This window comes from Salmo salar, chromosome ssa15, assembly GCF_905237065.1.
Source record: "Salmo salar chromosome ssa15, Ssal_v3.1, whole genome shotgun sequence".
In the NCBI taxonomy this organism is placed as follows: Eukaryota; Metazoa; Chordata; class Actinopteri; order Salmoniformes; family Salmonidae; genus Salmo; species Salmo salar.
Genome location: NC_059456.1, coordinates 11,878,651 through 11,903,299, shown reverse-complemented (window position 1 = coordinate 11,903,299; position 24,649 = coordinate 11,878,651). Strand labels below are relative to the sequence as shown.

Sequence of the window (24,649 nt, the reverse complement as noted above, 5' to 3'; positions counted from 1 at the left end):
GATTCACTGGTGCTTCCTGCTTTAATTTTTGCTTGTAAGCAGGAATCAGGAGGATACAGTTGTGGTCGGATTTACCAAATGGAGGGTGAGGGAGAGCTTTGTACGCGTCTCTGTGTGTGGAGTACAGGTGATCTCGAATTTCTTTTCCCCTCTGGTTGCGTATTAATCATGCTGATAGAAATTAGGTTAAACTGATTTAAGTTTCCCTGCATTAAAGACCCTGGCCACTAGGAGCGCCGCCTCGGGGTGAACGGTTTCCTGTTTGCTTATTTCCTTATACAGCTGACTGAGTGTGGTCTTAGTGCCTGCATCCATCTGTGGTGGTAAATAAACAGCCACGAAAAGTATCGATGAAAACTCTCTTGGCAAATAATGTGGTCTACAGCTTATCATTAGATACTCTACTTCAGGCGAGCAAAATCTAGAGACTTCCTTAGATTTTGTGCACCAGCTGTTGTTAACAAATATGCACAGACCGCCCCCCCATCTTACCGGAAGGTGCCGTTCTATGTTGCCGGTGCAGCGTATATCCCGCTAGCTGAATATCCATGTCATCATTCAGCCACGATTCGTTGAAACATAAGATGTTACAATTTTTGATGTCCCGTTGGTAGGATATTCGTGATCGTACCTCGTCTAATTTATTGTCCAATGATTGTACGTTGGCAAGTAATACTGACGGTAAAGGCAGATTTCCCACTCGCAGTCGGCGGATCCTTACAAGGCACCCCGCTCTGTGTCCTCTGTACCTGCGTCTCTTTCTCTTGCCAATGACGGAGATTTTGGCTTTGTCGGGTGTCTGAAGTACATCCTGTAAGTCCTGCTTGTTGAATATATTTTTTTGTCTAATGCAGTGACACCATGGTATGTTCTACCTCTGAACACGGAATGACAATGGATGGAGAACTTTTTTCAGATTCACCATTACCATCATTCAGCTCCAAGAGATCATAACATCACATAACCATCAGTACGATATCAGTGGATGGAAGAAAGAGAACAGCACTGTGACGAATAAAAGCTACACCACCTTGTAGATTATAGAAGACCTTCACCCATCACCTACATCATTAGCCATTTCTAGAAAACCATCTCCCATCACCTACATCATCAGCCATTTCTAGAAAACCATCTCCCATCACCTACATCATTACCCATTTCTAGAAAATCATCTCCTATCACCTACATCATTACCCATTTCTAGAAAACCCTCTCCCATCACCTACATCATTAGCCATTTCTAGAAAACCATCTCCCATCACCTACATCATTAGCCATTTCTAGAAAACCATCTCCAAACAACTACATCGTCATCTAAATTCAACAAGACGATCTCCCATCACCTACATCATTAGCAATGTTTAGAACACCATCTTCCATCATCTACATTATCATCTAGATTCTAGAATTGTCACTTCCTGACCATAGAAAGCTTTTATTTTCTATGGTAGAGTAGGTCAGGGAGTGACAGATGGTTTTGTCTAGTTTAAATTTTCTATGTTGTGTGGTTCTAGTTTATGTTTTTCTATGTTTTTTTGGGGGGATAATCTCCAATTAGAGGCAGCTAGTCATCGTTGTCTCTAATTGGGGATCATATTTAAGTAGTTATTTTTCTCACCTGGGTTTGTGGGAGATTATATTTTGAGTTAGTGTATGTTGCACCTCTTCGTCACGGTTTGTTGTTTTGTTTATTAGGTTATTTGAATGTCTCACAGTTATAATAACATGTGGAACGATACACACGCTGCTCCTTGGTCTGCTCCTTCATACAACATTCGTCACAAGAATACCATCTCTAAACAGCTACATCATTTTATAGATTCTAGAAGAACATCTCCCATCAACTACATCGTTATGTATTTTCTAGAAAACCATCTTCCATCAACTACATCATTACATAGATTCTGGAAGACCATCTTCCATCATCTAAATCATTATCTAGATTCTGGAAGACAATTTCCCAACAATTACATCATTATCAACATTCAGCAAGACCATCTGCCATCAACCACATCAATTGAATTTTCAAGAAAACCATCTCCCATCAACCACATCATTATCTTCATTCTAGAAGAACATCGTCCTTCAACTACATCATTTTCTATCTGTAGAAAATCATCTCCCATTACCATCTGGATTCTAGAAGACCTTCTCCCTTCAACTACATCATCATCTATCTGTAGAAGACCATCGCCCATTAACTACAAATCTTATTTAGATTCAAGAAGAACCTCCCATCAACTGCATCATTGTCTAGATTCTAGAAGACCGTCTCCCATCGACTACATCATTATCTAGATTATACATGAGTATCTCCCATCGACTATATCATTATCTAAATTATACATGACTATCTCCCATCGACTACATCATTATCTAGATTATACATGACTATCTCCCATCGACTACATCATTATCTAGATTCTAGAAGACAAACTACCTACAACTACATCATTATCTTGATTATAGAAGACCATCTCCAGTAAACTACAAGATCATTAAACTTCTAGAAGACCATTTCCCATCAACCACATGTCGATTAATGACCAGGGTTTCAAAACAATCGTTATCGAGATTCTAGAAGACCATCTCCCATCAACAACATCATTACCTACATTCTGGAAGACCACCTCTCATCAACAACATCATTACCTAGATTCTGGAAAACCAACTCTCATCAAATACATAATTATCTAGAACACCGTCTCTCATCAATTACATCATTATCTAGATTCTAGAAAACCGTCTTCCATAAATTACATCAATTTGTAGAAGACCATGTTTCATCAACTAATTTGTCATCTAGATTCTAGAGTAACATCTCCAATCAACTACATCACCATCTAGATTCTAGAGTAACATCTCCAATCAACTACATCATCAGCTTGATTCTAGAAGGTCATCTCCAACATTATCTAGATTCTAGAACACCGTCTCCCATCAACTACATCATCATCTAGATTCTAGAGTAACATCTCCAATCAACTACATCATCAGCTTGATTCTAGAAGGTCATCTCCAACATTATCTATATTCTAGAAGACCATCTCCCATCAACTACATCATCATCTAGATTCTAGAACACCGTCTCCCATGAAATACATAATCAAGCTAGATTATAGAAGTCCATCTCCAATCAACTACATCATTATCTTGATTCTAGAACTATTTCCCATCAACTACATCATCATCTATTAGTAAAATACCATCTGCCATTAGCTACATCACTATTTAGATTCTAGAAGACCATCTTCCATCAGCCACATCATCATCTAGATTTTGGAAGACCATATCCAATCAGCAACATCGTTATCTAGAAGACCACCTTAAACTACATCATCATGTACATTCTAGAAGACCATATCCCTTCAACTTTATCATCATCTAGATTCTGGAAGACCATCTTACATCAATTGCAACGTTATCTATTTGTAGAAGACCATCTTACATCAACTGCAACGTTATCTATCTGTAGAAGACCATCTAACATCAACTGCAACGTTATCTATCTGTAGAAGTGTCACGGTTGTCATAGGATGAAGCGGACCAAAGTGCAGCGTGATTATCGTTCCACATATTTTATTGAACTGTGAAACTATGCAATACATACAAAATAAACTGAAATAACAAAAACAACAAACCGTGACGAAGAGTTACAACATACTCAAAATCAATCTCCCACAAACCCAGGTGGGAAAAACACCTACTTAAGTATGATCTCCAATTAGAGACAACGATGACCAGCTGCCTCTAATTGGAGATCACCCCAAACAAAACCCAACATAGAAATACAAAAATAGAACATAATATAGAAAATCTAAACCAGAAAAAAAACCTGTCACGCCCTGACCTACTCTACCATAGAAAAGAACAGCTTTCTATGGTCAGGACGTGACAGTAACCCCCCAAAGGTGCGGACTCCAAACGCACCTAAAAAAAAAAATGAAAAAAAAAATGGGAGGGTTAGGGTGGGTGACTAATGTCTATGGTGGCTCTGATGCAGTATGAAGAACCTTCTCATCCCGCGGATCCTCCAGCCGCGGAGACGGCTCCGCTCCGACGGCTCCGACGGCTCTCGGGGTGTAACCTCCCCTCCGCCCGCTGATCCCTCCGCTTTTGTGTCACTGGACCCTGGATCGTCGCCGAAGGACCCGGACCGCGGATCATCACCGGAGGTTCTTGACTGCAGACCGCCGCTGGAGGTTCTGGACTGCGGACCATCGCCGGAGGTTCTGGACTGCGGACCGTCGCCGGAGGTTCTGGACTGCGGACCGCCGCCGGAGGTTCTGGACTGCGGACCGCCGCCGGAGACTCCGGACTGCGGACCGCCGCCGGAGACTCCGGACTGCGGACCGCCGCCGGAGACTCCGGACTGCGGGCCGTCTCAGGAGGTTCCGGACTGCGGGCCGTCTCAGGAGGTTCCGGACTGCGGGCCGTCTCAGGAGGTTCCGGACTGCGGGCCGTCTCAGGAGGTTCCGGACTGCGGGCCGTCTCAGGAGGTTCCGGAATGGGGACCGTCGCTGCAGGCTACGCGCCATGGATCACCACTGGAGGCTTTGTGCCATGGATCATTACTGGAGGCTCCGGGCCATGGTTTATCACTGGAGGCTTTGTGCCATGGATCATCCCTACAGGCTCCGGGCCATGGATCATCACTGGAGGCTTCGTGCCATGGATCATCACTGGATGCTTCTTACGTGGAGCCGGAACAGGTCTCACCGGACTGGGGAACGTCGCTGGATGCCCCGGACTGGGGGACGTCGCCGGAAGCTCTGGACTGGGAAGGCGCACTGGAGGCCTGATGCGTGGGGCTGGCACAGGTGGCGCCAGACTGGTAACACGCACCTCAGGGCAAGTGTGAGGAGCAGGAACTGGGCGTACCAGGCTGTATAGACTCACTGGAGGCCGGGTACGTGGAGCAGGCACAGGATATACTGGGCAGTGGAGGCGCACTGGAGGTCTCGAGCGTAGAGCTAGCACCACCCGTCCTGGCTGGATGCTTACTTTCGCCCGGCAAATGCGGGGCGCTGGCACAGGATGCACTGGGCTGTGAATACGCACAGGCGGCACAGTGCGCAGAGCCGGCGCAGGATATCCTGGACCGAGAAGGCGAACTGGAGACCAGGAGCGCTGAGCTGGCACCACCCTGCCTGGATGAATGCTCAACCTAGCTCGGCAAATGCGGGGCACGGGCAGAGATCGCACCGGGCTGTGAATGCGTACTGGCGACACAGTGCGCATCACCGTATAACACGGTGCTTGCTTAGTCACTCGCTCCCCACGGTAAGCACGGCGAGTTGGCTCAGGTCTGAACCCTGACTTAGCCAATCTTCCCGTGTGCCCGCCCCCCAAAAAAAACGTTTTGGGGCTGCCTCTCGTGCTTGCCTCGTTGCCGTGCTAGTTCCTCATCTTGACGCCGCTCTTCTCTCGCTGCCTCCACCTGTTCCCATGGGAGGCGATCCCATCCAGCCTGGATCTCCTCCCACGTCCAGGATCCCTTGCCGTCAGGATGTCCTCCCAGGTCCATGTCTCCTGACCACGCTGCTTGGTCCTTTTGTGGTGGGAGATTCTGTCACGTTTGTCGTAAGATGAAGCGGACCAAAGTGCAGCGTGATTATCATTCCACATATTTTATTGAACTGTGAAACTATGCAATACATACAAAATAAACTGAAATAACAAAAACAACAAACCGTGACAAAGAGTTACAACATACACTTACATCATGTACATGATCTTATGGGAATTGGCAAACACAATGTAAGTCATTTAATTTATGTACCCCTAATTGTTCCGAATACATCTGTTTATCCTACAGCTATTGTAAGCAGTAATCATGAGCCTGTAAACCAGAGTTACACGGTTAGCACAGAGGCGGTATTCAATAGTAAGAAGACCACTTTATGCAGCTCACCCTGCATCAGCTACAATGTAAATAACATGAGTAAGTCTACCTCTGATAAGCTTCCCAGTAAAGCATTAAAAACTATCAAGCAACCCAGAAAAGTGCTAAAAAAGCCCATATTAACATATGTAGCCTAAGAAACAAGGTCCATGAAGTCAATAACTTGCTTGTAACAGATGACATTCATATTCTGTCTATCTCTGAAACTCACTTAGATAATACCTTTGATGATACAGTGGTAGCAATACATGGTTATAACATCTACAGAAAAGACAGAAATGCCAACGTGTTGAAGTCTCTATTCAGAACCACATTCCTGTAAAGCTTAGAGACGATCTAATGGTAAACACTGTTGAAGTACATTTACATTATTTAGCAGACGCTCTTATCCAGAGCAACTTACAAATTGGTGCATTCACCTTATGATATCCAGTGGAACAACCACTTTACAAAAGTACATCTATATCTTTTTGGGGGGAGGGTGGGGGTGGGGGGTTAGAAGGATTACTTTATCCTATCCCAGGTATTCCTTAAAGAGGTGGGGTTTCAGGTGTCTCCGGAAGGTGGTGATTGACTCCGCTGTCCTGGCGTCGTGAGGGAGCTTGTTCCACCATTGGGGTGCCAGAGCAGCGAACAGTTTTGACTGGGCTGAGTGGGAACTGTGCTTCCACAGAGGTAGGGGGGCCAGCATGCCAGAGGTGGATGAACGCAGTGCCCTTGTTTGGGTGTAGGGACTGATCAGAGCCTGAAGGTACGGAGGTGCCGTTCCCCTCACAGCTCAGTAGGCAAGCACCATGGTCTTGTAGCAGATGCGAGCTTCAACTGGAAGCCAGTGGAGTGTGCGGAGGAGCGGGGTGACGTGAGAGAACTTGGGAAGGTTGAACACCAGACGGGCTGCGGCGTTCTGGATGAGTTGTAGCGGTTTAATGGCACAGGCAGGGAGCCCCGCCAACATCGAGTTGCAGTAATCCAGATGGGAGATGACAAGTGCCTGGATTAGGACCTGCGCCGCTTCCTGTGTAAGGCAGGGTCGTACTCTGCGAATGTTGTAGAGCATGAACCTACAGGATCGGGTCACCGCCTTGATGTTAGCGGAGAACGACAGGGTGTTGTCCAGGGTCATGCAAAGGCTCTTAGCACTCTGGGAGGAGGGCACAATGGAGTTGTCAACCGTGATGGCGAGATCATGGAACGGGCAGTCCTTCCCCGGGAGGAAGAGCAGCTCCGTCTTGCCGAGGTTCAGCTTGAGGTGGTGAGCCGTCATCCACACTGATATGTCGGCCATACATGCAGAGATGCGATTCGCCACCTGGTTATCAGAAGGGGGAAAGGAGAAGATTAATTGTGTGTCGTTTCTGTAGCAATGATAGGAGAGACCATGTGAGGATATGACAGAGCCAAGTGACTTGGTGTATAGCGAGAATAGGAAAGTGCCTAGAACTGAGCCCTGGGGGACACCAGTGGTGAGAGCATGTGGTGCGGAGACGGATTCTCGCCACGTCACCTGGTAGGAGCGACCTGTCAGGTAGGACGCAATCCAAGAGTGAGCCGCGCCGGAGATGCCCAACTCGGAGAGGGTGGAGAGGAGGATCTGATGGTTCACAGTATCAAAGGCAGCAGAGAGGTCTAGAAGGATGAGAGCAGAGGAGAGAGAGTTAGCTTTAGCAGTGCGGAGAGCCTCCGTGACACAGCGAAGAGCAGTCTCAGTTGAATGACCAGTCTTGAAACCTGACTGATTTGGATCAAGAAGGTCATTCTGAGAGAGATAGCAAGAGAGCTGGCCAAGGACGGCACGCTCAAGAGTTTTGGAGAGAATAGAAAGAAGGGATACTGGTCTGTAGTTGTTGACATCGGAGGGATCGAGTGTAGGTTTTTTGAGAAGGGGTGCAACTCTCGCTCTCTTGAAGACTGAAGGGACGTAGCCAGCGGTCAAGGATGAGTTGATGAGCGAGGTGAGGTAAGGGAGAAGGTCTCCGGAAATGGTCTGGAGAAGAGAGGAGGGGATAGGGTCAAGCGGGCAGGTTGTTGGGCGGCCGGCCGTCACAAGTCACAAGATTTCATCTGGAGAGAGAGGGAGAAAGAGGTCAAAGCATAGGGTAGGGCAATGTGAGCAGGACCAGCGGTGTCGTTTGACTTAACAAACGAGGATCGGATGTCGTCAACCTTCTTTTCAAAATGGTTGACGAAGTCATCTGCAGAGAAGGAGGAGGGGGGGAGGAGGATTCAGGAGGGAGGAGAAGGTGGCAAAGAGCTTCCTAGGGTTAGAGGCAGATGCTTGGAATTTAGAGTGGTAGAAAGTGGCTTTAGCAGCAGAAACAGAGGAAGAAAATGTAGAGAGGAGGGAGTGAAAAGATGCCAGGTCCGCAGGGAGGCTAGTTTTCCTCCATTTCCGCTCGACTGCCCGGAGCCCTGTTCTGTGAGCTCGCAATGAGTCGTCAAGCCACGGAGCAGGAGGGGAGGACTGAGCCGGCCGGGAGGATAGGGGACATAGAGAATCAAAGGATGCAGAAAGGGAGGAGAGGAGGGTTGAGGAGGCAGAATCAGGAGATTGGTTGGAGAAGGATGGAGCAGAGGGAAGAGATGATAGGATGGAAGAGCTTGGCTGTCGAAACATTGGCTATTACATTTTTGCATCTGAGCTCCTAGAGTGTGCGGCTCTCCCTTATTTTCAAGTTTTAAACTCCGCTAGCCAGCACCTCACATTAACTTCTCTAGGGCCGGCGGGACGAAATCGTCCCACCTACGTAACAGCCAGTGGAATCCTGTGGTGCGTTATTCAAATACCTTAGAAATGCTATTACTTCAATTTCTCAAACATAAGACTATTTTACACCATTTTAAAGACAAGACTCTCGTTAACCTCTCTGGGCTAGGCGGGACGAATTCGTCCCACCTACGCAACAGCCAGTGTAATCCAGTGGCGCGATTTTCAAATACCTTAGAAATGCTATTACTTCAATTTCTCAAACATATGACTATTTTACAGCATTTTAAAGACAAGACTCTCGTTAATCTAACCACACTGTCCGATTTCAAAAAGGCTTTACAACGAAAGCAAAACATTAGATTATGTCAGCAGAGTACCCAGCCAGAAATAATCAGACACCCATTTTTCAAGCTAGCATATAATGTCACAAAAACCCAGAAGACAGCTAAATGCAGCACTAACCTTTGATGATCTTCATCAGATGACACACCTAGGACATTATGTTATACAATACATGCATGTTTTGTTCAATCAAGTTCATATTTATATCAAAAACCAGCTTTTTACATTAGCATGTGACGTTCAGAACTAGCATACCCCCAGCAAACTTCCGGTGAATTTACTAAATTACTCACGATAAACGTTCACAAAAAGCATAACAATTATTTTAAGAATTATAGATACAGAACTCCTCTATGCACTCGATATGTCCGATTTTAAAATAGCTTTTTGGTGAAAGCACATTTTGCAATATTCTAAGTAGATAGCCCAGCATCACAGGGCTAGCTATTTAGACACCCAGCAAGTTTAGCACTCACCAAAGTCAGATTTACTATAAGAAAAATGTTATTACCTTTGGTGTTCTTCGTCAGAATGCACTCCCAGGACTTCTACTTCAATAACAAATGTTGGTTTGGTCCCAAATAATCCATCGTTATATCCAAATAGCGACGTTTTGTTCGTGCGTTCAAGACACTATCCGCAAGGGTAAAGAAGGGTGACGAGCATGGCGCATTTCGTGACAAAAAATGTCTAAATATTCCATTAGCGATAATATTCCGACCGGGAATCTGCATTTAGGTAAACAGACGAAAGAAAATAAAGCACAGGGTCGACTCGGGCACGCGCCTAAGCCCATAATACTCTGATCGGCCACTTGCCAAAAGCGATAATGTGTTTCAGCCAGAGGCTGCCTCGATATCGTTCAGCTATTTCCCGGGCTCTGAGAGCCTATGGGAGCCGTAGGAAGTGTCACGTTATAGCAAAGATCCTCAGTCTTCAATAAAAAGAGCCAAGATAAACAACAACTTGTCAGACAGGCCACTTCCCATATAGAATCCTCTCAGGTTTTTGCCTGCCATATGAGTTCTGTTATACTCACAGACACCATTCAAACAGTTTTAGAAACTTTAGGGTGTTTTCTATCCAAAGCCAATAATTATATGCATATTCTAGTTACTGGGCAGGAGTAGTAACCAGATTAAATCGGGTACGTTTTTTATCCGGCCGTGTCAATACTGCCCGCTACCCCCAACAGGTTAATAGGTGTGCGTTTCTTTTTCTTCTAGATTGTGTAATGAGGAGCAACCAGATGCTGCACTTGACACATTTATGAAACGACTTATTCCAGTTACTAATAAGCACCCATTAAGAACGTGACTGTAAAAACTGTTAAATCCCCGTGGATTGACAAGGAATTGAAAAATTGCATGGTTGAGAGGGATGAGGCAAAAGGTATGGCAATTAAGTCTGGCAGCCCAACTGATTGGCAAACGTACTGCAAGTTAAGAAATCATGTGACTAAACTAAAGAAAAAGAAACTACACTGTAAAAAATAATGTGGAAATTGAGAAATTTGAGATGACTAAACTGCTTGGAGTAACCCTGGATTGTAAACTGTCATGGTCAAAACATATTGATTCAGTAGTAGCTAAGATGGGGAGAAGTCTGTCTATAATAAAGCGTTGCTCAGCCTTCTTAACAACACTATCAACAAGGCAGGTCCTACAGGCCCTAGTTTCTACCTTCTTAACAACACTCTCAAAAAGGCAGGTCCTACAGGCCCTAGTTTCTACCTTCTTAACAACACTATCAACAAGGCAGGTCCTACAGGCCCTAGTTTCTACCTTCTTATCAACAAGGCAGGTCCTACAGGCCTTAGTTTTGTCGCACCTTGACTACTGTTCAGTCGTGTGGTCAGGTGCCACAAAAAAATGACTTTTTTCAATTGGCTCAGAACAGGGCAGCACGGCTGGCCCTTGGATGTATACAGAGAGCTAATATTAATAATATGCATGTCAATCTCTCATGGCTCAAAGTGGAGGAGAGATTGACTTCATCACTACTTTATTTATGAGAAGTATTGACATGTTGAATGCACCGAGCTGTCTGTCTAAACTACTGGCACACAGCTCGGACACCCATGCATACCCCACAAGACATGCCACCAGAGGTCTCTTCACAGTCCCCAAGTCCAGAACAGATTATGGGAGGGGCAAAGTACTACATAGAGCCATGACTACATGGAACTCTATTCCACATCAGGTAACTGATGCAGCAGTAGAATCAGATTTTAAAAAAAGATCAAAAAACACCTTATGGAACAGCGGGGACTGTGAAGTAATACAAACATTTACACACACACACATGCACGCACACACGCGCACACACGCGCACTATACATACACATGGATTTAGTATTGTAGATATGTGGTAGTGGTGGAGTAGGGGCCTGTGAAATCTGTGTAGGTATTGTAATATTTTTAAAATGGTATAAACTGCCTTAGTTTTGCTGAACCCCAGGAAGAGTAGCTGCTGCCTTGGCAGGAACTAATGGGGATCCTTAATAAACCCCAGGAAGAGTAGCTGCTGCCTTGGCAGGAACTAATGGGAATCCTTAATAAACCCCAGGAAGAGTAGCTGCTGCCTTGGCAGGAACTAATGGAGATCCATAATAAACCCCAGGAAGAGTAGCTGCTGCTTTGGCAGGAACTAATGGGGATCCGTAATAAACCCCAGGAAGAGTAGCTGCTGCCTTGGCAGGAACTAATGGGGATCCATAAGAAACCCCAGGAAGAGTAGCTGCTGCTTTGGCAGGAACTAATGTGGATCCATAATAAACCCCAGGAAGAGTAGCTGCTGCCTTGGCAGGAACTAATGGGGATCCATAATAAACCCCAGGAAGAGTAGCTGCTGCCTTGGCAGGAACTAATGGGATCCATAATAAACCCCAGGAAGAGTAGCTGCTGCCTTGGCAGGAACTAATGGGGATCCATAATAAATACAAGTACAGCTTTGCACACTCTTCATATTCTCTCAACCAGCTTCATGAGGTGTGCCCTGTTAAAAGTGAAATTGTGTAATTTATTTCCTTCCTAATGCCTTTGGGCCAGTCTGTTGTGTTGTGACAAGTTATGGGTTGTATACAGAAGATAGCCCTATTTGGTAAAAGACCAAGTCCATATTATGGCAAGAACAACTCAAATAAGCAAAGAGGAACGACAGTCCATCATTACTTTAAGACATGAAGGTCAGCGAGAACGGAACATTTCAAGAACTTTTCAAGTTTCTTCAAGTGCAGTCGCAGAAACCATCAAGTGCTATGATAAAACTGGCTCTCATGAGGACCTTCACAGGAAAGGAAGATTCAGAGTTACCTCTGCTGCAGAGGATAAGTTTATTAGAGTTACCAGCCTCAGAAATTGCAGCCAAAATAAATGTTTCACAGAGTTCAACAGACACATCTCAATATTAACTGTTCAGAGACTGTGTGAATCAGGCCTTCATAGTTGAATTACTGCAAAGAAACCACTACTAAAGGACACCAATAATAAGAAGAGACTTACTTGGGCCAAGAAACACGAGCAATGGACATTAGACTGGTGGAAATCTGTCCTTTGGTCTGATGAGTCCAGATTTGAGAGTTTTGGTTCCAACCGCCGTGTCTTTGTGAGAAGTTGAGTAGGTGAACAGATGATCTCTGCATGTGTGGTACCCACCGTGAAGCATGGAGGAGGAGGTGTGATGGTGTGGGGGTGCATTGCTGGTGACACGGTCTGTGATTTAGTTAGAATTCAAGGCAAACTTAACCAGCATGGCTACCACAGCATTCTGCAGCGATACACCATCCCATCTGGTTTGCGCTTAGTGGGACTATCATTTGTTTTTCAACAAGACAATGACCCAACACCCCTCCAGGCTGTGTAAGGGCTATTTGACCAAGAAGGAGAGTGTTGGAGTGCTGCATCAGATGACCTGGCCTCCACAACCACCCAACCACAACCCAATTGAGATGGTTTGGGATGAGTTGGACCGCAGAGTGAAGGAAAAGCAGCCAACAAGTGCTCAGCATATGTGGGAACAGCTTCAAGACTGTTGGAAAAGCATTCTAGGTGAAGCTGGTTGAAAGAATGCCAAGAGTGTGCAAAGCTGTTATCAAGGCAAAGGGTGGCTACTTTGAAGAATCTCAAATATAAAATATACTTTGTGCTGCTATGAAAGTGAACTGTGTTTACGCGTGATCAGGGGTGTATTCATTCCACTGATTCTGTTGAAAACTGTTTCTTAAATGGAAGCAAACCGAATGAAACGGGGATAAACATACATGAATTTGTCTAATAGAAGCTCTTGTTTGCAACTGTCGGTCTAATGATTACACCCTAGATCAGCTAGATGCAGGCAGGAGTGTGTGGGTTGGTATTGAATGTGTCACTGTCTTCACCTCAAATGTTTCTCTCAACCTGTGTGCACTTTCCTCCATAGGCTAGGTTGTAGCAACCTCATGATGGGTATAGGAAAAATGTGAGTATCCTGCAGTATCCTAACCCTATCGATGTTACATTGAACTGGATGAATGGAATATGAATGACAGTCATCCAATATATTGTAAAACAAATAAGGCTATGCAAAAAAAACTGTCCTCCCTCATCTTTAACGGCACAGACTGAAATTGGTCCAGACCTCCCACAGCATTGGAGTCAACATGGGCCAGCATTCCTATGGAACGCTTTCGACACCTTGTTGAGTCCATGCCCCAAAGATTTGAGGCTGTTCTGAGGGCAAAAGGGGGTGCGACTCAATATTAGGAACTCAGTGTACATGAGGTGTTATGAGGTGTTATTGCATAACACTAAAAGTGTTAATTCCGAGTGGCGCAGCAGTCTAAGGCAATGCATCTCACTGCTAGAGGCGTCACTACAGACCCTGGTTTGATCCCAGGCTGTATCACAACCGGCCATGATCGGGAGCCCCATAGAGCGGTGCACAATTGGCCCAGCATTGTCCGGGTTAAGGGAGGGTTTGGCCGAGGTAGGCCGTCATTGTAAAATAAATAAGAATTTGTTCTGAACTGATTTGCCTAGTTAAATAAAGGTTAAATAAAAAATGTGATAAAAATAATTCCCTAACAGTGACAAAGTGTAACAGCATCAGCACAGTGCTAATTGTATTATTATTAATTATATATATACAGTTGAAGTCGGAAGTTTACCTACACCGTAGCCAAACACATTTAAACTCAGTTTTTCACAATTCCTGACATCTAATCCTAGTAAAAATTCCCTGTCTTAGGTCAGTTAGGATCACCACCTTATTTTAAGAATGTGAAATGTAATAGTAGAGAGAATTATTTATTTCAACTTTTATTTCTTTCATCACATTCCTAGCGTGTTAGAAGTTTACATACACTCAATTAGTATTTGGTAGCGTTGCCTTTAAATTGTTTAACTTGGGTCAAACTTTTCGGGTAGCCTTCCGCAAGCTTCCCACAATAATTTGGGTGGATTTTGGCACATTACTCCTGAAAGAGCTGGTGTAATTGAGTCAGGTTTGTAGGCCTGGATGCTCACACACGCTTTTTCAGCACTGCCTACACATTTTCTATAGGTTGAGGCCAGGGCTTTGTGATGGCCACTCCAATACCTTGACTTTGTTGTCCTTAAGCCATTTTGCCACAACTTTGGAAGTATGAATGGGATCATTGTCCATTCGGAAGACCCATTTGCGACCAAGCTTTAACTTCCTGACTGATTTCTTGAGATGTTTCTTCAATATATCCACATACATTTCCTCCCTCATGATGCCATCTAATTTGTGAAGTGCACCAGTCCCTCCTGCAGCAAAGCACCCCCACAACATGATGCTGCCACCCCTGTGCTTCACGGTTGGGATGGTGTTCTTCGGCTTGCAAGCCTCCCCCTTTTTCCTCCAAACATAACGATGGTCATTATGGCCAAACAGTTCTATATTTGTTTAATCAGACCAGAGGACATTTCTCCAAAAAGTACGATCTTTGTCCCCATGTGCAGTTGCAAACTGTAGTCTGGCTTTTTTATTGTGGTTTTGGAGCAGTGGCTTCTTCCTTGCTGAGCGGCCTTTCAGGTTATGTCGATATAGGACTTGTTTTACTGTGGATATAGATACTTGTATACCTGTTTCCACCAGCATCTTCACAAGGTCCTTTGCTGTTGCTCTGGGATTGATTTGCACTTTTCGCACCAAAGTACGTTCCTCTCTAGGAGACAGAACGTGTCTCCTTCCTGAGCAGTATGACGGCTGCATGGTCCCATGGTGTTTATACTTGAGTACTATTGTTTGTACAGATGAACGTGGTACCTTCAGGCATTTGGAAATTGCTCCCAAGGATGAACCAGACTTGTGGAGGTCTACAATTTTTTCTGGGGTCTTGGCTGATTTCTTTTGATATATCTCATGATGTCAAGCAAAGAGGCACTGAGTTTGAAGGTAGGCCTTGAAATACATCCAGAGGTACACCTCCAATTGACTCAAATGATGTCAATTATCCTATCAGAAGCTTTTAAAGCCATGACATAATTTTGTGTAATTTTCTGTTTATTAAAGGCACAGTCAAATTAGTGTATGTAAACTTCTGACCCACTGGAATTGTGATACAGTGAAATAATAAGTGAAATAATCTGTCTGTAAACAATTGTTGGAAAAATTACTTCTGTCATGCACAAAGTAGATGTACTAACTGCCAAAACTAAACAAAATTTAATGACAACCCAAGTGTATATAATCTTCCGACTTCAACAGTACATTTCCATGCAGGGCCGACAGACAAGTTCCTTAAAAAAGTGGAATTTTCAAAGTTGGACATAAAAGACTGTTAAAACACCAGCAAATCATCCAAGTGATTTGAATTTAAGAAATCTGTTCCAAAATCGTATTCCCACCCATAGTACAGAGACACGTGATTGTACACAAAGCAAGGTTTGAAATGATGTTGTTTTAGTCTAACATATCTGTTTGGGATTATTGCAGTCAATTTGCAGATGATTTGTAATTATCATCCTGCCCCCCTCCCCGAACATCCGCTCCAGTAAAAATCGTCCCACAGCTGAATTGAGTTGTTGATCCCTGCTCTTGTGGGTTATTCTACATTAAACTACATTATAGTATACCATTCATTTAGTATAGTAACCAATTTGCACCAGTTGTATTTATAATTTTGTCAATAAAGAGGACACAGTGTTTTTGCTATTATCGTCTATGTTTATTAATAATCTTGACATGCATCTTAACATCAAGGACATATTATTCACAGAACATTACATGCATACTGTCTGGAAAGAGATTAATGTTCACAAACACGTGATCTATGTGATCCCATTATTTTTGGTCATATCCATGTGATAATGTTACGATCTAGCATTCAGCTGCATTAGCTGTAGAGAGATAATGTTACGACCTAACATTCAGCTACATTAGCTGTAGAGAGATAATGTTACGACCTAACATTCAGCTACATTACCTGTAGGGGGCCGATGGCTGCGCAACAAAGTTCAGTTCAAGACAACAACCTGTCTTGATACCCACTCTTGCATTATTCACATTAAAGATTCGTTCACAATACATTTTTTGGTGCTTAAGTAGCCAGTGCGGCATGATTCATTGTTTCATTGGTTCAGGTATAGAGCTATAACCCATAGGTTAATTGTTTCATTGGTTTAGGTATAGAGATATAACCCATAGGTTCATCGTTTCATTGGTTTAGGTATAGAGATCTAACCCACAGGTTAATTGTTTCATTGGTTCAGGTATAGAGATATAACCCATAGGTTCGGGTGGTTCAGGAGGTTCAGGTGGAAGAGTTGAGAATTCGTGAGTCGGAGGAGTCGGAGCGGTCCTCGTACTCCTCCTCATGGGTGTAGAGGGTCTGTTTGGCCCCGGGGGTGGAGGGGATGGGGGCAGGGTGGCAGCCCTCCTCCAGCTGGGAGTGACGGTGCTCTTCCTGGGGGCGGGAGGAGGAGAGGAGCGGAGAGGAGGAGGAGGAAGAGGAGAGGAGCGGAGAGCGTTGGAAGACACCAGTGGAGGAGAAAGGAGAGACGTACTGAGCTGACCTGAGTTGGTACTGCTGCTGCAGTGTCATGGTGTTCCACAGCGTCACGTCGTTGCAGAAGGGTCCGACCTGGCCACCGCGTGTCAGAGAGTTCCTCAGCATCAAGGGGTAGCGGGGGGGATGGGGGAAAGACCCGGGGTGTAGGGCCAGGGGGCCGGACGACGAGTCAGACGAGAAGCGCAGGGACTCAGGCACCCTGAAAGCAGAGCCCACAGACCACTTAGCGGCGGAGGCCAGAGGGTGGTAGGACCCCAGGGGGTGATCGAGGAGGTGGCCGTTAGAGGGAAGGACTAGGGTGTCGGGGTGGGGGTGAACCCCCCTGGCCTCCTGGGCCTGGCTGGACAGCAGCACCTCGATGGCCCCCACCAGGTCCCCTCCACACCCCTGCAGGATCAATTCCAGCACCGGGGGCTTGTGGGAAGGGAAGATCTTCTTCAGCACCTCCAGGGGTGGCCGGTTGGCTCGCAGGTTGAAGGGAAGGGAGACAGACCCAGACAGGCCCTCAATCACTAGGCTGTGGTCCCCTGGCAGCCCCCCTGCCCCAACCCCGGGGTAGCCCTTAGTGGGGCTGTCTGCCTTGGGCTCTGGAGAGGTGCTGCAGGTCTTGGGAAAGGCTAGAGGGAGAGGGAGGCTGGGAATGGGCTGGGGGAAGCTGTAGCGGCACTCCTCAGCCTGGTTTGGGGTGTCCGGGGGCTCAGGGGTGAAGCAAGAAGGCTTGGAGCCCTCGGGGGAGCTGCTAGGGTCCTGGTCCTTCTCACTGCCGCTACCACCACCGTTCTCCCCGCCGGAGTGGTCCCCCGACGTATCCTCACTCAGGTCTACAGAGAACACAAAAACACATCCTCAGTCAGGACTACAGAGAACACAAAAACACATCCTCAGTCAGGTCTACAGAGACAGAAACACATCCTCAGTCAGGACTACAGAGACAGAAAGACATCCTCAGTCAGGACTACAGAGACAGAAACACATCCTCACTCAGGACTACAGAGACAGAAACACATCCTGTCAGGACTACAGAGACAGAAACACATCCTCAGTCAGGACTACAGAGACAGAAACACATCCTCAGTCAGGACTACAGAGACAGAAACACATCCTCAGTCAGGACTACAGAGACACAGAAACACATCCTAGTCAGGACTACAGAGACAGAAACACATCCTCACTCAGGACTACAGAGACAGAAACACATCCTCAGTCAGGACTACAGAGACAGAAACACATCCTCAGTCAGGACTACAGAGACAGAAACACATCCTGTCAGGACTACAGAGACAGAAACACATCCTCAGTCAGGACTACAGAGACAGAAACACATCCTCACTCAGGACTACAGAGACAGAAACACATCCTCAGTCAGGACTACAGAGACAGAAACACATCCTCAGTCAGGACTACAGAGACAGAAACACATCCTCAGTCAGGACTACAGAGAACACAGAAACACATCCTGTCAGGACTACAGAGAACACAGAAACACATCCTGTCAGGACTACAGAGACAGCTCAGAAATAACTAAATAATTTTACTACAACAGAGTCATAATGTTAACTTAAGTCCAATAGTATAACCTGGAAAATGGAGATGAATTCAATAAGCTGACATGAATCTCAATTTGCCAGGGCCTATCTCCACCTGACTGCAAGCGGAGGGCCCAAGGCCTCGACCCTCTAGGAGGAGGAATGCAACATGGAGGTCTAGAACGGGCTGAAGACATTATCAACTTGTCTACCACTCCACAATTTATGACCGTTAACTTTTTTTTTCTCCTCGAAAAGCTGTTAGCAGGAAGTGCTGAGTGTGTCACTGTGTGTCAGTGAGGAATCTCCCATCAATGGTCTTTGACCACATGTTGTAAACAGATTGGCTGTTGCTTGGTAACATTTCACAGAGAGTTTACTTCGTGGAGAAATGATGGTGATTACATTCGATTAGAAGCTGTCCAGTCTGGAGTACTGTACTCTTTCTAACTATATCCCTTCATCCCTCACACTGAAATGGGCCTGATGTGAAGTCGATACCAATTTCACCTTCATGCCCTGAATTCTATCCTTCACTCTTAGAAAAAAAGGTTCTGGATAGAACCAATAAGGATTCTATTGCGTGCTACCTATATGGCATCCCTAAAGCTTCTATTTAGAAACCTTTTTTATGGTTCTTTAATCAGAACCCCAGGGGTTCTTCTTCAATGAACCAAAGTTGGTTCGATACAGCACCCTTGGGTTCCATATAGTGTTCCATCCCTGTGTTCTATCTTTGTGTTCTATCACGTGTTATATATCTGTGCTCTATCCCTGTGTTCTATCTCTGTGTTCTATCCCTGTGTTCTATCTCTGTGTTCTATCTCTGTGTTCTATCCCTGTGTTCTATCCCTGTGTTATATCTCTGTGTTCTATCACTGTGTTATATCTCTGTGTTCTATCCCTGTGTTCTATCACTGTGTTATATCTCTGTGTTCTATCCCTATGTTATATATCTGTGTTCTATTCCTGTGTTCTATCCCTGTGTTATATCCCTGTGTTCTATCCCTGTGTTCTATCACTGTGTTCTATCCCCGTGTTCTATCCCCGTGTTCTATCGCCGTACTCTATCACTGTGTTCGATCCCTGTGTTCTATCCCTGTGTTCTATCACTGTATTATATCCCTGTATTCTATCCCTGTATTCTATCCCTGTATTCGATCCCTGTGTTCTGTCCCTGTGTTCTATCCCTGTGTTCTATCCCTGTGTTCTATCACTGTATTATATCCCTGTGTTCTATCCCTCTGTTCTATCCCTGTGTTCTATCCCTGGTTCTATCTCTGTGCTCTATCCCTGGTTCTATCTCTGTGCTCTATCCCTATGTTATATATCTGTGTTCTATTCCTGTGTTCTATCCCTGTGTTCTATCCCTGTGTTCTATCCCTGTGTTCTATCCCTGTGTTCTATCACTGTGTTCTATCCCCGTGTTCTATCCCCGTGTTCTATCGCTGTGCTCTATCACTGTGTTCGATCCCTGTGTTCTATCTCTGTGCTCTATCACTGTGTTATATTTCTGTGTTCTATCTCTGTGTTCTATCACTGTGTTATATCTATTTGTTATATCCCTGTGTTCTTTCCCCATGTTCTATCCCTGTGTTATATCTCTGTGTTCTATCCCTGTGTTCTATCACTGTGTTCTATCTATTTGTTATATCACTGTGTTCTTTTCCCACGTTCTATCCCTGTGTTATATCTCAGTGTTCTATCCCTGTGTTCTATCCCTGTGTTCTATCACTGTGTTCTATCCCCGTGTTCTATCCCCGTGTTCTATCGCTGTGCTCTATCACTGTGTTCGATCCCTGTGTTCTATCTCTGTGCTCTATCCCTGTGTTCTATCCCTGTGTTCTATCCCTGTGTTCTATCACTGTGTTCTATCCCCATGTTCTATCCCCGTGTTCTATCGCTGTGCTCTATCACTGTGTTCGATCCCTGTGTTCTATCTCTGTGCTCTATCACTGTGTTATATTTCTGTGTTCTATCTCTGTGTTCTATCACTGTGTTATATGTATTTGTTATATCACTGTGTTCTTTCCCCATGTTCTATCCCTGTGTTATATCTCTGTGTTCTATCCCTGTGTTCTATCACTGTGTTCTATCTATTTGTTATATCACTGTGTTCTTTTCCCACGTTCTATCCCTGTGTTATATCTCAGTTTTCTATCTCTGTGTTCTATCACTGTGTTTTATCTCCGTGATCTATCCCGGTGTTCTATCCCTGTGTTCTATCCCCGTGTTCTATCCCAGTGTTCTATCCCGGTGTTCTATCTCCGTGTTCTATCCCGGTGTTCTATCCCGGTGTTCTATCCCCGTGATCTATCCCTGTGTTTTATCCCTGTGTTCTATCCTTGTGTTCTATCACTGTGTTCTATTCTTGTGTTCTATCACTGTGTTCTATCCTTGTGTTCTATCTCTGTGTTCTATTCTTGTGTTCTATCCCTGGGTTCTATCTCTGTGTTCTATCCCCTTGCTCTATCCCAGTGTTCTATCCACGTTTTCTATCCCGGTGTTCTATCCCTGTGTTTTATCCCCGTGTTCTATCCCGGTGTTCTATACCCGTGATCTATCCCTGTGTCTATCCTTGTGTCCTAGCCTTGTGTCCTAGCCTTGTGTTCTATCACTGTGTTCTATCCTTGTGTCCTAGCCTTGTGTTCTATCTCTGTGTTCTATCTCTGTGCTCGATCACTGTGTTATATCTCTGTGTTTGAAACCTGTGTTCTATCTCTGTGTTCTATCCCTGTGTTCTATCTCTGTGCTCTATCAGTGTGTTATATCTCTGTGTTTGATCCCTGTGTTAGATTTATGTGTTATATCTCTGTGTTCTATCACTGTGTTCATTCCCTGTGTTCTATCCCTGTGTTATATCCCTGTGTTAGATGTATGTGTTTTATCCCTGTGTTAGATTTATGTGTTATATCTCTGTGTTCTATCCCTGTGTTCTATCCCTGTGTTCTATCCATGTGTTCTATCCCTGTTTTCTATCCCTGTGTTTTATCCCTGTGTTACATATCTGTGTTCTATCCCTGTGTTCTATCCCCGTGATATATCCCCGTGTTCTATCCCCGTGTTATATCCCTGTGTTATATCGCCGTGTTCTATCACTGTGTTCTATCCCTGTGTTATATCCCTGTGTTCTATCCCTGTGTTCTATCCCTGTGTTCTATCCCTGTGTTCTATCCCTGTATTCTATCCCTGTGTTATATATCTGTGTTCTATCCCTGTGTTCTATCCCCGTGATATATCCCCGTGCTATATCGCTGTTTTCTATCCCTGTGTCCTAGCCTTGTGTTCTATCTCTGTGTCTGTCCTTGTGTCCTAGCCTTGTGTTCTATCTCTGTGTTCTATCCTTGTGTCCTAGCCTTGTGTTCTATCTCTGTGTCTATCCTTGTGTCCTATCCTTGTGTCCTAGCCTTGTGTTCTATCACTGTGTTCTATCCTTGTGTCTTAGCCTTGTGTCCTATCACTGTGTCTGTCCTTGTGTCCTAGCCTTGCGTTCTATCACTGTGTCTATCCTTGTGTCCTAGCCTTGTGTTCTATACCTGTGTCTGTCCTTGTGTCCTAGCCTTGTGTTCTATCACTGTGTCTATCCTTGTGCCCTAGCCTTGTGTTCTATCCTTGTGTCCTAGCCTTATGTTCTATCCTTGTGTCCTAGCCTTGTTTCCTAGCCTTGTGTTCTATCACTGTGTCTGTCCTTGTGTCCTAGCCTTGTGTTCTATCACTGTGTCTGTCCTTGTGTCCTAGCCTTGTGTCCTAGCCTTGTGTCCTAGACTTGTGTTCTATCACTGTGTCTGTCCTTGTGTCCTAGCCTTGTGTCCTAGCCTTGTGTCCTAGCCTTGTGTTCTATACCTGTGTCTGTCCTTGTGTCCTAGCCTTGTGTTCTATCACTGTGTCTATCCTTTCTCTGGACAATGCTGAACAATCAGGGCCTCTATTCCCAGAACCTTAGTAGTGTTGAGTCGTTAGATGTTTTTAGTTTTTTGCCCTTCCGCGTCACTTTAGTCACAAAGGATCTCCATTAAACATAGAATCAAGATAGTTAGGCTACAGTGTCTGACTGTGACTGCAGATAGCTTCAATACAAAGTTACCTAAAAGAAAAGAAATAGTTACACAAGGAATATATCCACAGTGAATAATGATTAACAATAACGAGGAAAAATAACATGGCTATATAGAGGGAGTATCAGTACTGAGTCGTGTGATGTTAAGCAGTGATGTTAAATGTACATTAACATTTTGATAATTGTCTATTCGTTTGATAAATATAAAAGACAAGGCAAGGGCATACATTATCTGTTACTGGGTGGATTAATAGAGTTTGATCTGTAACTGGGTGGATTAATAGAGTTTGATCTGTTACTGGGTGGATTAATAGAGCTTGATCTGTTCCTGGTAGATTAATAGAGCTTGATCTGTTCCTGGTAGATTAATAGAGCTTGATCTGTTCCTGGTAGATTAATAGAGCTTGATCTGTTCCTGGTAGATTAATAGAGCTTGATCTGTTCCTGGTAGATTAATAGAGCTTGATCTGTAACTGGGTGGATTAATAGAGTTTGATCTGTAACTGGGTGGATTAATAGAGTTTGATCTGTTACTGGGTGGATTAATGCAGTTTGATCTATTCCTGGGTGGATTAACGCAGTTTGATCTATTCCTGGGTGGATTAATGGATTGTAACCTATTCCTGGGTGGATTAATGGATTGTAACCTATTCCTGGGTGGAATAATGCAGTTTGATCTATTCCTGGGTGGAATAAAGCGTTTGATCTATTCCTGGGTGGATTAACGCAGTTTGATCTATTCCTGGGTGGATTAATGGATTGTAACCTATTCCTGGGTGGATTAATGGATTGTAACCTATTCCTGGGTGGAATAATGCAGGTTGATCTATTCCTGGGTGGAATAATGCGTTTGATCTATTCCTGGGTGGATTAATGGATTGTAACCTATTCCTGGGTGGATTAATGCAGTTTGATCTATTCCTGGGTGGATTAATGCAGTAATGGTGCTTGATATATTATTTGTAGTATTCTTGGTGTCCATTGATTGGGTCTCAATGCAGGCAGTTAGCCAGCCTCAAATCAAATCAAATGTTATTGGTTATTGGTTAGCAGATGTTAATGTGAGTGTAGCGAAATGCTTGTGCTTCTAGTTCCGACAGTGCAGTAATATCTATCAAGTAATCTAACAAATTCACAATGACTACCTCATACACACAAATGTAAAGGGATGAATAAGAATATGTACATATAAATACATGGATGAGCGATGGCCGTGCAGCATAGGCAAGATGCGGTAGATGGTATAGAGTACTGTATACACATATGAGATGAGTAATGTAGGATATGTTAACATTATTGAAGTGGTGTTATTTAAAGTGACTAGTGATACATATATTCAATCCATTTATTACATGTATTAAAGTGGCCAGCGATTTGAGTCAGTATGTTGGCAGCAGCCACTCAATGTTAGTGATGGCTGTTTAACAGTCTGATGGTCTTGAGATAGAAGCTGTTTTTCAGTCTCTCGGTCCCAGCTTTGATGCACCTGTACTGACCTCGCCTTCTGGATGATAGCGGGGTGAACAGGCAGTGGCTCGGGTGGTTGTCGTCGTTCATGATCATTTTGGCCTTCCTGTGACATCAGGTGCGTAAGTGTCCTCGAGGGCAGGTAGTTTGCCCCCGATGATGCGTTGTGCTTAACGCACAACCCTCTGGAGAGCCTTGCGGTTGTGGGTGCAGCAGTTACCGTACCAGGCGGTGATACAGCCCGACAGGATGCTCTCGATTGTGCATCTGTAAACGTTTGAGTGTTTTCGGTGACAAAACACATTTGTTCAGCCTCCTGGGGTTGAAGAGGTGCTGTTGCGCCTTCTTCACCACGCTGTCTGTGTGGGTGGACCATTTCAGTTTGTCTGTGATGTGTACGCCAAAGAACTTAAAACTTTCCACTTTCTCCACCTCTGTCCCATCGATGTGGATGGAGGGGTGCTCCCTCTGCTGTTTCCTGAAATTCACAATCATCTCCTTTGTTTTGTTGACGTTGAGTGAGAGGTTATTTTCCTGACACCACACTCCGAGGGGCCACTCCCTGTAGGCCGTCTCGTCGTTGTTGGTAATCAAGCCTACCACCGTAGTGTCATCTGCAAACTTGATGATT

The 24,649-nt window shown here is 44.7% G+C and overlaps 1 protein-coding gene across 1 annotated transcript in view; it reads right to left on the bottom strand.

Annotated features, from left to right (window-relative positions):
- Positions 1-16,109: 16,109 nt before the first annotated feature.
- Positions 16,110-24,649, bottom strand: part of dmrt3a (doublesex and mab-3 related transcription factor 3a) — a 31,665-nt gene continuing 23,125 nt past the window's right edge. The window contains exon 2 of the mRNA XM_014143609.2: positions 16,110-17,789. Coding sequence (XP_013999084.2) covers positions 16,711-17,789 — 1,079 coding nt within the window. The 3' untranslated portion in view covers positions 16,110-16,710. The remainder of the gene's footprint in view (positions 17,790-24,649) is intronic.